Source organism: Syngnathoides biaculeatus, chromosome 2 (genome assembly GCF_019802595.1).
Source record: "Syngnathoides biaculeatus isolate LvHL_M chromosome 2, ASM1980259v1, whole genome shotgun sequence".
Taxonomy (NCBI): domain Eukaryota; kingdom Metazoa; phylum Chordata; class Actinopteri; order Syngnathiformes; family Syngnathidae; genus Syngnathoides; species Syngnathoides biaculeatus.
Window position 1 is genome coordinate 745,363 of NC_084641.1, and position 13,175 is coordinate 758,537.

Sequence of the window (13,175 nt, forward strand, 5' to 3'; positions counted from 1 at the left end):
TACAGTTTTGGGAAACATATACAGTGAAGGAATCTGTACCTGTCAGGAAATGTAAAAGATAGAAGCTCTCCTTTCAACTTTTGGAGTTGAGACCAGTAAGAGTGGAACTGGACAATTTTTGCATATACTGTAATGTGCATGCACGTATATACATGAATATGCAAAAGCTGCAGGAAGCTTTTAAGTCTCGATTAATATGAGTCCACACAGGCAATATTGTACCTTATGTCCAAGGATGAAGGTATTAAACAGCAAAAGAAAACAAGCCCATTTGTATTATTTTGTTCTGTTACCCAATGAGGATCGCTAGGAATATCAAAATGTGATCAGATCATGAAGCTGTATTTTTCATGGGAGATTCCCAAATCCAGACGTGTAGTAACAATGTTTTCGGGGTTTTCCATTTGTGTTGTTGATATAGACCAATATCAGTAGTCTCTCGTGGCCCTTCTACTTGCCGCCAGCTAGCAACAGCTAGTTAGTGGTCCAATGTGGGGTACTGTATTCCCAACATGTAGCCATTGCAGTCTGAAGCAATGGCACAGTTTTGTCATTGATCCGGGCCAACGTCAGTCATCTCTCGGGGCCCCCCTTGAACTTGAGGCCTTAGGCAGTGGCCTGGCTTGCCCGCTCAGTTGCAGCAATGGCAGCTTCCTACGGAACGCCTGACCTGCAAGCAGGTTGCGTGAGTCATTGTGACTCCTGCACACGAAACGAGGGGAGGACACACAAACACTGTCAACACACTCAGTGAATAGAAGGCAAAGGTTTCCCACAGATTGTAAAATGCCATCCTGTCTGTTCACCCTATTAACCTGTTGAACTGGAACATGTTGGGCCAACTCGACCCCACAGTTCCTCCCTGCTCCTCTAAAAAGACTGACTTGTCTGGAGCAGCTGCAGAGAAATACGAAGAGCCGCATGTGTTGCTTCATACTCCCTGCTGAATGAGAGAAACTGTTCACATGAGAGTTTGAAGACTTATGCAGATAATCATTTCCTGTGCTGCTCGGTGGAACATTTTGGTGTTGCAGTCGCCCTTATGGTAATGACGAGGCAAAGAGGGAAGGTTCAAATCCAGCAAAAACTACTGGAAGTACTTTACGGGTAATTACTCTGCAAATGGGACCAAGCATGGGAGGGCCTGACCTGTATAGTTTATTTGTGCCTGTTCTCATCTTGCATACATGAAGGAGCGTGCCGGCATGACCGTGAACGGTTTCCCTGGGCAAGACTCTAAATTGCATTAATGAGCAGCCTCTGTTATTAGTTTAAGTAATGGCACAAAAATAAACCAAAATGGGCAACACTCAAAAAAGGACTAGAAGTAGATAGGCAGACATATTACGTCTATCAGTAGAAAGTCACTACGTACAACCCATCCGAGCAATGCATAGTGTACAATGAAGGCATTAAAAATGCTTTATCACTGAACAATGCAAAAATCAAGAACAGCTGGAAGCGGGAATATTGAAGAATTATGAACTCATGAAGGTTTCATTTTGGATGACAAATGCATCAGGAAGAAATATTGTCATCCCGTGCAGCTGGAAGACCAAAGGCTCTTTGGATGAATCACATTACACAACATTAAATTCTAATTTCCCTTTCCTCTCCCTGCAGAAACCACTGTGCCTATGTGGTCCAGAAGAACATCACGTGCACCATGCAAGATGGAGTGGCGACCTATGTGAAAGCGGAATATACAACCAAGTGCATCTGGGGACAGAAGTGTCCTGTTGTCCTGTACGTGTACACACTAACGTGAAGAAACGCACTCTTGTGAGGACGATTGGGGCATATAAACATGAATTGGGGGGGGCGTGTGGGTGTTTGTCGGGTTTATACCTCATCAACGCTGCCCTCTAGTGTTAAAATGGTATTACTCAACAGAAAGCAGTTAGGTGGGAATTTAATTCCACATTCAATTACTTATTGTTATTAACCGTAGAGAACCCAAGACATCCAAATCCTCTTTTAAATATGTGATCCAAATGGGTTCTCTAGGGTTAAAAAGTAGAACCGCGTCCCCTTTGAACAAATTAATGATAGACTGCTGGAATGTATATTAAAAACAGACTGACTCATCTGATTAGATTCTCAATGCTTGCTTACTTGTTTGTTCTACATATGAACATTGAACAAATTAGAAGGAAAAGTGATGTCTGAATGTGTCGTTTTATGGGTGCATATCAAGATTCAGTCTTTGATTTACCTTCCAAAGGCCCATTTGTAATAACATTCAGTCTCTCACAAGGGAAATTAAAGGAGAGGATTTTCCTCCCAAAAAAGATGACTCACTTCAGCGTGTGTACACTATGCGTGTGTGTGGGCATGTGTGTGTGTAGGAGAGGTGGTGGGTTGGGGGAATGGGTGGAATGTGACAGATTTGATTCAAAATCACACAATCAAAAAGAAATCCAGTCTTAGAAAAAGGAGACACTCATGTCCAGTAATGACCTCAGTAGAATCCCTCGATCCTGATGCCACATCATTTACGTTACACTTCAGACTAATCTCCTAATCTCTCTCTAATCCCTGTTTAATACCACAGACAATGACTACATCCCGTTATCTATGCCCTGCCCTCCCTGTCCTCTCCCATGACTAATCTGTATTAATTTGTTAAAACAAAGACTAAATTAGTGGTTTAAAACAATACGACAACATAAATAATCCCTCAAGGTGAACATGTTTTCCCTTTTAGGTACAGAACATATTATAAACCAACATACAAAGTGGGTTACAAAATAGTGACTGAGCTGGAGTGGAGGTGTTGCCCTGGCTACTCTGGAGACAACTGCTACGACGGACCTACCTCAGTGCCTGACCTGATACCTCCCTTCAAGGGAGCAGCTTTACCCCATCGCCCTGGGATAAATGGCGTTCCCCATGGTCCAAGGGTCCACGTTGACCAGAGGCCTGGAGGAGCGCATCTGGAGCCGGGCAAAGTCTACCCCAAGTTGCCTGATCGCAGACCAATACCCGGTGAACAGCTGCCTGTGGGAAATGTCAAACCTAATTCTGGTGAGAACATCCTGCTGCGTGTTGTAAATGAGAAGCAAATAATCCAGTCTCTTCTATTGCCCTTCATTCAATGGAAAAACAGGGCACAAATTTGGGATTTCTGGAGTGAGTGGTGAACGTTTGGACCGTATGGAGGATGACCTACGACGTCTCACTCAAGGCTTCAATACTCTCAATGGGATGGTGGCTGGCCTGGAGGAACGACTGCGTACGTCTCTTCGGGAAGACACCAACAAGATCCTGGTGTCGCTGCTGCCCAATACACCACGAGGGCCTGACTCAGCTGTGGGATTCGGGGCCATCCCAATCGGAAATCCTGGTGGACTTGGAGGAGAAGAACGCTTCAACGGATTTGGGGATCTTGCAGGGAGGGTGACGGAAGTGAAGGATGAGCTACGAGCTAAAACTCACATATTAGAGGAGATTCAGGTTTGGTGCATGTGAAAGAGTTGAACATTGCAATGGCTTTCCCCCTCTCTCATCGAAATATAATGCATGCTTCTTTAGGGAATGGTCTTGGGCCATGACGGGCAGCTCAAGAGACTGCTGGAAGGAGCACGAGGAAGGCCAATTCCCAGCCCCGGTTTAGCTCATCTGGACAGCGTCCTCGAGGACAAGCTAGCTGGGATCCAGGCTGAGATCCTGGACGGATTTGAACGCCGACTCTCTCGTCTGGAGAACGAGTGCGAGGAGAAGATCGGGGAAGTGCAGAGACAGTGCCAAAGGGAGCACATGGATGGGCAAGAACAAATGCAGCAATCCCTTGATGGAAGAGAAACTGGGCTGAGGGCAGAGTTGGGCTCGTTGCAGGCTCAGATCCAAGGCCTAACACTCACAGAGAGCTGCTGTGGACAGGTACTAAAAAAAGAGGAAAGTCAAATCCATCAGGAAATGTTTGACAATCTTTGCTGTTGTTCCCTTTAAAATGAGATGCCAAGGATTTCCATTGTTTTGTACCGTTTATACCTTATATGCTAAAAAAAATCTTAAAAAAAAAAAAAAAAAAAAAAGCTAAAAATGAGGAAAGATTGAGAACTCCATAGGATTCAATTAAGGAGATGGTGTGTAAATGTTTTTCACCATTTAAGTTTTTGAGATTTTTAGGGTGTGGCTAAAATGGCCAAATGGGATTCAGCGTAATCAACCTCTTCCACTAAATTTTGAGCATCTACATTCCCATCAGTGGTTATGCAGATAAATTATGAGCTACTTAGTTCATATTACTTAGTCCAATTCTGTTAGATTCCAAGAAAACAGTGAAGAAAATAAGTATTTGAACACCCTGCTATATTGCAAGTCCTCCCACATAGAAATCATGGAGGGGTCTGAAATTTTCATCGTAGGTTCATGTCCACTGTGAGAGAGATAATCTAAAAAGAAAAATCCAGAAATCACAATGTATGATTTTTTTAACGATTTGTGTGCGTGATACAGCAACAAATAAGTATTTGAACACCTGAGAAAAACCAATGTTAATATTTGCTACAGTAGCCTTTGTTTGTAATTATAGAGGTCAAATGTTTTCCTGTAGGTGTTCAACAGGTTTGCACACACAGCAGGAGGGATTTTTGGCCACTCCTCCACATAGATCTTCTCTAGAACAGACAGGTTTCTGGGTTGTCGCTAAGAAACACAGAGTTTCAGCGGCCTCCAAAGATTTTCTATTGGGTTTCGGTCTAGAGACTGACTAGGCCACGCCAGAACCTTGATATGCTTCTTACAGAGCCACTCCTTGTTTTTCCTGGCTGTGTGCTTCAGGTGATTGTCAAGTTGAAAGACCTAGTCATGACCCATCTTCAATGGTCTGACTGAGGGAAAGAGCTTGTTCCCCAAAATCTCACAATACAAGTGTCTTTATGCAGCTACCGACCTCACACAGGTGCTTCTGATTCACGATAATACATGGAGTGGAGGTGGACTTTTAAAGGCAGACTAACAGGTCTCTGAGGGTCAGAATTCTAGTTGATAGACAGATGTTCAAATACTTATTTGCACGTCTGACGTCTATATCACACAAATAAAATGTTAAAAAAATGATACATTGTGATTTCTGGATTTTTCTTTTTAGATTATCTCTTTCACAGTGGACATGCACCTATGATAAAAATTTCAAACCTCTTCCATAATTTCTAAGTGGGAGAACTTGCAATATAGCAGGGTGTTCAAGTACTTATTTTCTTCACTGTAGCTGGTGTCAATCACCTCCGTTCAGGGGATATATTGAAGCCACTGGAGGACTTTAAGGGGATGTAGTGTCACAGCTCAAACATGTAGGGATGTGTGGTCGTGCAAAGTAGAGTCTAGTATTTTCAGTGGGGCATGGTTTCATATAGTCGGCAGACACGCCGGAGCAGAGACGACGGCTTGGTCTTTCATGATTTTGAAGCCTCGATTTATATATTTAGCAATTTTTGGGGTTGTTTAGGTAGAGTAGGTAGGGTTTCATGACAAGAAAGAGTTCCACAGATGCATTATTTGCCTTGAGGATGCTAATGGAAAAGTACAGAGAAGGTCAGAAGGAACTACATTGTGTCTTTGTGGATCTAGAGAAAGCCCATGACAGAGTACCAAGAGAGGAACTGTGGTACTGCATGCGTAAGTCTGGTGTGGCAGAGAAGTATGTTAAAATAGTACAGGACATGTATGACGGCAGCAGAACAATGGTGAGGTGTGCCTTAGGTGTGACAGAAGAATTTAAGGTGGAGGTGGTACTGCATCAGGGATCAGTTCTGAGCCCCTTCCTGTTTTCTGTAGTAATGGATAGGCTGACAGATGAGGTTAGACTGGAATCCCCTTGGACCATGATGTTTGCAGATGATATTGTGAAATGCAGTGAAAGCAGGAAGGAGGTGAAGGAACAATTAGAAAGATGGAGACATGCACTGGAAAGGAGAGGAATGAAGATTAGCCGAAGTAAAACACAATATATGTGCGTGTATGAGAAAAGTGGAGGGGGAAGAGTGAGGCTACAGGGAGAAGAGATAGCAAGGGTGGACAACTTCAAATACTTGGGGTGAGCAATCCAGAGCAATGGAGTGTGTGGTAAGGAAGTGAAGAAACGGGTCCAAGCAGGTTGGAACAGTTGGCGGAAGGTGTCCGGCGTGTTATGTGACAGAAAAGTCTCTGCTAGGATGAAGGGCAAAGTTTATAAAACAGTGGTGAGGCCAGCCATGATGTATGGATTAGAGATGGTGGCACTGAAGAAACAGGAAGCAGAACTGGAGGTGGCAGAAATGAAGATGTTAAGGTTCTCGCTCGGAGTGACCAGGTTGGATAGGATTAGAAATGAGCTCATCAGAGGGACAGCCAAAGTTGGATGTTTTGGAGACAAGATTCGAGAGAGCAGACTTCGATGGTTTGGACATGTTCAGAGCCAAGAGAGTGAGTATGTTGGTAGAAGGGTGCTGATTTTAGAACTGCCAGGCAAAAGAGCGAGAGGAAGACCAAAGAAAGGTTTGATGGATGTTGTGAGGGAAGACATGAGGGCAGTGGGTGTCAGAGACGAGGATGCACGAGATAGGCTTACATGGAAAAAGATGACACACTCTGGCGACCCCGAACGGGACAAGCCGAAAGGAAAAGAAGAAGAAATTTACAAAACTCCTCTTCATGGTATGTCAAATTTAGAAGACATTTTTTTTCAATTTAGAGAGATGTTTAGCCAAAGCCAAGAAATGTTTACAAATTACAGTTGGGCAGCAATACCAAAAAAGATTTTTCTTGCCTTCTCGTGAAATACTGTAAATCACAGTGAACTTGAAGAACTACCTCAGGTTGAAAAATTAGATATTTGACTTGAACTAAAGAATTCCTTCATCATTGCAGGTGAACAGCCTCTCTCAGCGTGTGGTGCTCCTAGAGGAGTCGGTCAAAGGTCTCACAGAGTCACAGCGACAGCTCCAATCAGCACTCACCGAGCAGAGCATTCACATGGAGACGCTGATTGAGACCCGCTTGATAGAACTCGAAGGCCGCCTAAATTCTACAGAAGGCGGAGTGGACGGCCTGTCAGGATTCCCCGGTGGCCTTGATGGCTTCAAGAACATGCTAGAGGACAAGTTGAAGTCTCTGGAGGAGAGGGTGTTTGTAGCTGTGGAGGAGCTGAGCAATGCCACGGCACCAGCGCTTTTAGAGGGCCAAGTGGTACCGCCACTGGAAACAGATATTGAGTCCATGAGAAGAAGATTAGATGGAAATATCGATGGCATTGAAAAACGCCTAACTGGACTGGAGCTCCTGTGCACCTCCTCCTGCTCACCTTCCACTTCTCCAACAGGGGGTGTCAGAGGGAGTGAAGTGGAGGGGGAGTGTGAGGGCATAGAGAATAAGATGATCAATCGTCTGGACACTCATTCAGATCAGCTGGACCTTCTGAACAGCACACTGAAGAACCTACTCTTGCGGACCGCCCAAGAAGAAGCAGGCGACTCTGTCTATGGTGAGATCACCCTGCTGAAGGTTAACATCAACTCAGTGAACCGGACTCTCAAGGGACTGAAGGACTCGATTAGTTTCATCGCAAGTGAAGTGGGTCACGCCAACTCCACATGGGAACAGCGAGAACAGCAACTAGTCAATCAGGTGCAAGGAATCACCAAACTCGTGGGCCACCAAGCCTCTCTCCTGGGGGCCGGGGAACGGCGTTTGGCCCAGCTCAAGGGCGAACTTGCAGCTTTGAAAAAACAGCTCACCGGTGGGCTCCAAGGCTGTCAGAGCACAACCAAAGAAGTTCAGAAGGAGGTTCAGGACGTTGATAGCAGGGTGAGCCACGTGGAGGGCCAATGCAGCAGCTTGAGCAAGCTGGCAGAGCACCTGGAGAGGATCAGGGCTGAGCTCGAGAGACACTCGGAGTCCTACCTGGCTCAGGTGAACGGCCCCCTCGCTGCCCAGTCGGAGTGGCTTGCTGGGCTGAAAGGGGACATCAAAGACATTGTGCCAAAGCATCAAGCAAGCCCTAAAGTAGACCAGTAGCATCTGAGACCCAACCACTCGAAAGAAACAAAGAAAGGACAAAAGAGGCTGAGTTGACATCTTCAGCTTCTCCCCGCTTTCAATTTCCATCTGCAGACATGCAAATGAGTTGCAGCGGTGAGACCCATTTTCCATAAATCCACCACCGCAGTGTCTCCTGATGATCTGCTTCATGAAGTTCAGCCAAATGAGGAGACCCATACAAACACATTTCAAAGACACAACTATGGCTGTGCAACTGGACTTAGTTTGAATCTTTGGGACTTTTTGCCACCACTTTTGTCATCTTTTTAACTTATGTGAAGTTGATATTGTTATGGTTTGTTTGGATTACAAATGTTTGTGTGAGAATGAAAAGGAAATGAATGAAAGGCCCGGAACTAAAATGTCGCTACGGGTTTTTCTTGACGAGCACACTCAACACCTTCTGTGTGGACAATTGTCTGGTCTTCATATCAATGTGGTGCTATTTACAAATTTGTAAACGTCTGTTTGTACACGTTTAAAAATGTGCATTTCTCCACTGGTAGTTGTATGTATTTGTTTTGATTGCTTCAGGTTTTAATGAACTTCTGCAATGTACCATAAGGATCGGAGACAACACATTATTGACTGAGAAATAAAATACCACACTCCCCTGTGCTGTGCATTTTAAGAATGTTGGACGGCGTACGTGTTATTTTCTGATTAATGAGGGTAATAACAAGCAGCAAAAGGCAGGCAATAGTTACTCTGTTTAATTAATTGCATTTTTATTTATTCCTGAGGCCAATAGTTATGCGACAAAGCAGATATTGATTTTATAATTGAGCTCATATTGGACTTTTTGGGGAGGTGGTTTGCTCTGTCTTATTGTGTTCATTTGAGGAGCTATTTTAATGCACAACCCTAACTGGAACAAGCGGTATAGAAAACTCATCTGTAGTTTGTGTAACTACTCAAATTACCCCAGTATGATGCACATTCTTTTTTCCATTTCTATTTTTAGTACTCTATTTAGATTTGATTTATCACAGTAGTGAAACACTTAATTGACCTGGGGCCTTTCTGTGAGGAGTTTGCACGTTTTCTCGAAGTGCTCACGTTGGGCCATCACAAATAAAAAATACGATGCTCAATTTCCAGTCAGTACTTTAAAGAAGACACTGAGTTCAAATGTGGACTGGACACTGCTCTTCGTGGATGGGTTAAACACAGAGAACAAGTAATAATATAACAAAGTCTCACCATAATTGTGATTAACACTAGTGATTATCACTTTAAGTTGAAAAAAAAAAAACAAAAAACACGAGTACCAGCTTCAACACTCTCATACCGCATGTTATATGCACAATACACATATACAGTAACAGTGTTAAAAAAAACAAAACACTTCCAGATCCTACTGTTTTATTCATTTTTAGCAATGATTATCACTGGGTCAACACTGGGTCCATCTGCAATAAATGTCATTGTGGAACATGGATTCCAGGTGGCGCTAACATGGTTCTGGCCGTGTTATTAATTTATTTTTCGGTCCCCCCGGCGCTTCAAGGCAGACATTTTACCTCTACCTATTATTGAAGTTGATATAGAGAAGTTATTTGAATTTTGACCCCCAGCCTTACTCCTTATCTTAACTCCTCATGCATGAATAACACGTTTTATGAATCTATTTCTTACCGAACAGGGAGACCATGGACAAGAATAAAGAGCTGTCAAGATGTCACCGTCAAGCTCGCAGACTTGCGCAAACCCCAAATGTGTCACGAATCCATTAGCCCAGGAATTTCTGGGAAAGTGAGAACTATTGGTATCATATTTGAAAGTGAACAAAATGACTATCAATTGCACTCAGTTTGGAGTTCCGTACAAGAGCTTGCCTCGTGTAGTGAGCATGATCATGAGGTACGCGAGAGGAATTTAGCTAAAAGCAATTAGACGTCAGCGAGAAAACGGTTGGCAATGCACTGTGCCATAATGGACTGAAATCTTACAGTTCCCAAAAGTTCTCCCCTGCTCAAGAAGCAGATGTACAACCTTGCCTTAAATTTGACAGTGAACATCTAAATGAATCCGAGAAGGCTTGGAAGCAAGTCTTGCGGTTAGATCAAAGCAAAGTTGACTTGTTTGGCACTGACCCGACCTGCCATGCTTTGGAGATTAAAAACACAAAACAAAAAAAGGATGACTGAAAGACCATCTCCGCCGCAGTCATGGAGGAAAATGGAAAAATTTTAGAGCCGTTTATCTACAAAGATTAGAGAATGACAGTGTTGAGTGGCTGAATGTACTGTAAAATCTTGGATGAAAGCCTCCCTTCTGCCGCAAGAACTGTAATTAGAAACAGAAAATATTGCCAGGGCAACCAAGGAGTATCTTAAGAAGGGATATAGTGGATAGACATATTTGATGACATTTTACAATAGTACAGAAAACAGAAACAGAGTTATTACTTTTCAATTACCTTATTGGTTGTCTTCAAAGATCAGTGTGATAAAGCAGCAGTAGCCTACTCATGTATTATACAATATTACTATTAGTAGGTTCTCAAGGCATTGAATTGATCCTAACTGGATTGTTTTGGTTGATTTGGAAGATATTTCACCTCTCATCCATGTAGGACCAAAACAAAGTTACATTATATTATATTATATTATATTTATTAGTATTTATTATTTAATTATTATATTATAATAATATATTATATTACATTGTATAAAACTTACATTTTATACAATGTCCCAAAAATATTAAAGGTGCAGGCTTCTTCAGTCTTCTTTCAGAGTCAAGCACAACAAAGAAGGAAACTGAAGGCCATCGTCTGGACAATCACATTCCATGGTTATCAAGGTCAGGTTCTTTGTCGTTTTAATGATGTTCAAACATTTCACCCGTTACCATTTTATTAGACGTGAGAAAATGAAAAAGAGTGCAGTTGACATTTGTTGAAGTGAATCGGAAGGACGTCTGCCCAGAGAAAGCAAATGAGGTCATTGCATACAAAAATGATGTGTCCTTGTGTTTTAAAAAAACAAAACAAAAAACTGCTTGATTTGCAAAATGTGCAGCTCACAAGACCGAAGGGTTATGCGGTGAGGGCATGCTCGATATTAAAGTATTGGTGGAGTAAGAGGTTAGGTGAGGCCATGAAATGAACAATGAGGCGGGGTGGGGGGTCTGACCTTCCAACGCAAGTGCACCATCAGCCTATCTTCTGTTTAGCATCAGGACATTGTCTCCATGCCATGAAACTCTGTCAGACAAAGAGAAGTCATCCAGGCATGATCAAAACCAAAGGCTGGATACAAAAACAAAAATGCCGCAAGAGCAACAGGAGTGGATCCAAATGGGTCGAGGGCTACAGAAAGTGTGGATAAAGTTCATTTTCTACCCAAACTAGTTCAAAGTTCAGTGAATCATTCCAAATATGAACTAGTCGGGAACCAGGACTCACGTAGTGAATCCCAGTCTAGACGCTTCTTTGGCCGTCCTAAACCCCCCCCCCTGCCATGTCTTTTCATGAATTACACACACCTATTCCCCCCTTTTATTAATCCACTGCATACACTGATTTCTATCTTTTTTGGGGGGGCGATATGAGTCGGGGTGGGGATGGGGGGGGTTGGCTGCACGCCACTCCACATTTGAATGCACTTCACAACTCATGGACTAGAAGGTTTATGGATGTGGTGAGGGAAGACATGAGGGCATTTGGGGTTAGAGAGGAAGATGCAGGAGATAAGCTAAGATGGCAAAAGATGACACGCTGTGGCGACCCCTAACGGGACAACCCGAAAGGAAAAGAAAAAGAAGAACACAACTCATGGACTAGCTATTCACAGGGTAGCACAGGTGACTGCTGGATGGGGACCTGACCCCCATCAGGTTAAGGACAGGACTTCAGTTCATCCCCACTAAATTCTCTCATCCATGTCTTTATGGACCTTGCTTTGTGTAAAGCCATTTTAGAAATGGAAGATTATGGAATTGTAAAAAATATTGGCTCCTTTGTTTGAGTAAAAGGACTTCAGAAGGATTTAGTATACCAAGAGCTTTTGGACAACTCATTTTTGCTGCTCTGGATGCAAAAGGTGGATTGATGTCTTGATTAAGAAGGGGATATCAATTCAGATAATATGTGAGTCAAGGCACATTAGTGCAGTGTATATACTACCAAACCCCACTAAAAGCATTTCCAATGAAGTTGAGGTAGTGTAAAACATAAATGTAAACAGAATACAGTTATTGACAAATACTTTTCAACTTATATTCAATTGAATACACTATAAAGATGTTATTCAAGTAATATGTTCATGCATGTAACAATTATTATTATTTCATGTATTTTGCAAATATTGACTCATTTTGAATTTGAGCCTTGCAACATGCTCTCAAAAAGCTGGGACAGGGGGATGTTTACCACTGTATTACATCACCTTTCCTTTAACAACACACAATAAGCATTTGGGAACTGAGAACAATAATTTTTGCAGCGTTCAATAGTGGAGTTGTTTCCCCCATTCTTGCTTGATGTACAACTTCACTTGTTGTTATAGGTGTTGTCCCATTTTACGCTTCATAATGCGCCACACGATTTCAATGGGAGACAAATCTGGACTGTCGGCAAGCCAGTATAGTATTTGTGTTTTACAGAGAAGCCACGCTAGTCCAACATATGCGGTCTGTTTGACATTGTCTTGCTGCAATAAATGGGGACGTTCCTGAAAACGATTTTGCTTGGATGGCAGCATATGTTGCTGCATAGTCAGATGTACCTTTCAGCATGAATTCAATGTTTAAAAACAAACTGTCCCTAAAGATTAAATGCAAATGTATTGTCGTTAAAGGGAAGGACAGAAATCGTGTACCATCCTTGGTTATCTTATGAGACTTTGAGAATCACTGCTGTAGTTCGACTTAAGTTCATCCTCAAATTTCCCCCGAAAGCCAAACATGCCTCTTACATTTGGAGTTGTTGAAGTAAGTAGTTTGTTTTAGGAAATGCCCAACTCAATAATGCCACCATAGCTGGTCTGCTAGTAACCATGGCTCTATTTCTGTCTAAATGCCACTTGTCGGCTATTGCAATTTTGAAGTCATATGCAAGTATAAGCACACAGAATTAATCATCAGATAGGACAAATAAAATCTTGTTTAAAAAAAAAAAAAGGGACAGTGGGATGGCATCGGGGGGA

The 13,175-nt window shown here is 42.7% G+C and overlaps 1 protein-coding gene across 2 annotated transcripts in view; it reads left to right on the forward strand.

Annotated features, from left to right (window-relative positions):
* Positions 1–8,630, forward strand: part of LOC133496288 (EMILIN-3) — a 29,441-nt gene extending 20,811 nt beyond the window's left edge. For both annotated transcript variants that reach the window (XM_061811685.1, XM_061811676.1), the window contains exons 2-6: positions 1,624–1,746; positions 2,708–3,027; positions 3,110–3,456; positions 3,535–3,882; positions 6,853–8,630. In XM_061811685.1, coding sequence (XP_061667669.1) covers positions 1,667–1,746; positions 2,708–3,027; positions 3,110–3,456; positions 3,535–3,882; positions 6,853–7,998 — 2,241 coding nt within the window. In that variant the 5' untranslated portion in view covers positions 1,624–1,666 and the 3' untranslated portion in view covers positions 7,999–8,630. The remainder of the gene's footprint in view (positions 1–1,623; positions 1,747–2,707; positions 3,028–3,109; positions 3,457–3,534; positions 3,883–6,852) is intronic.
* The last annotated feature ends 4,545 nt before the right edge of the window (positions 8,631–13,175 follow it).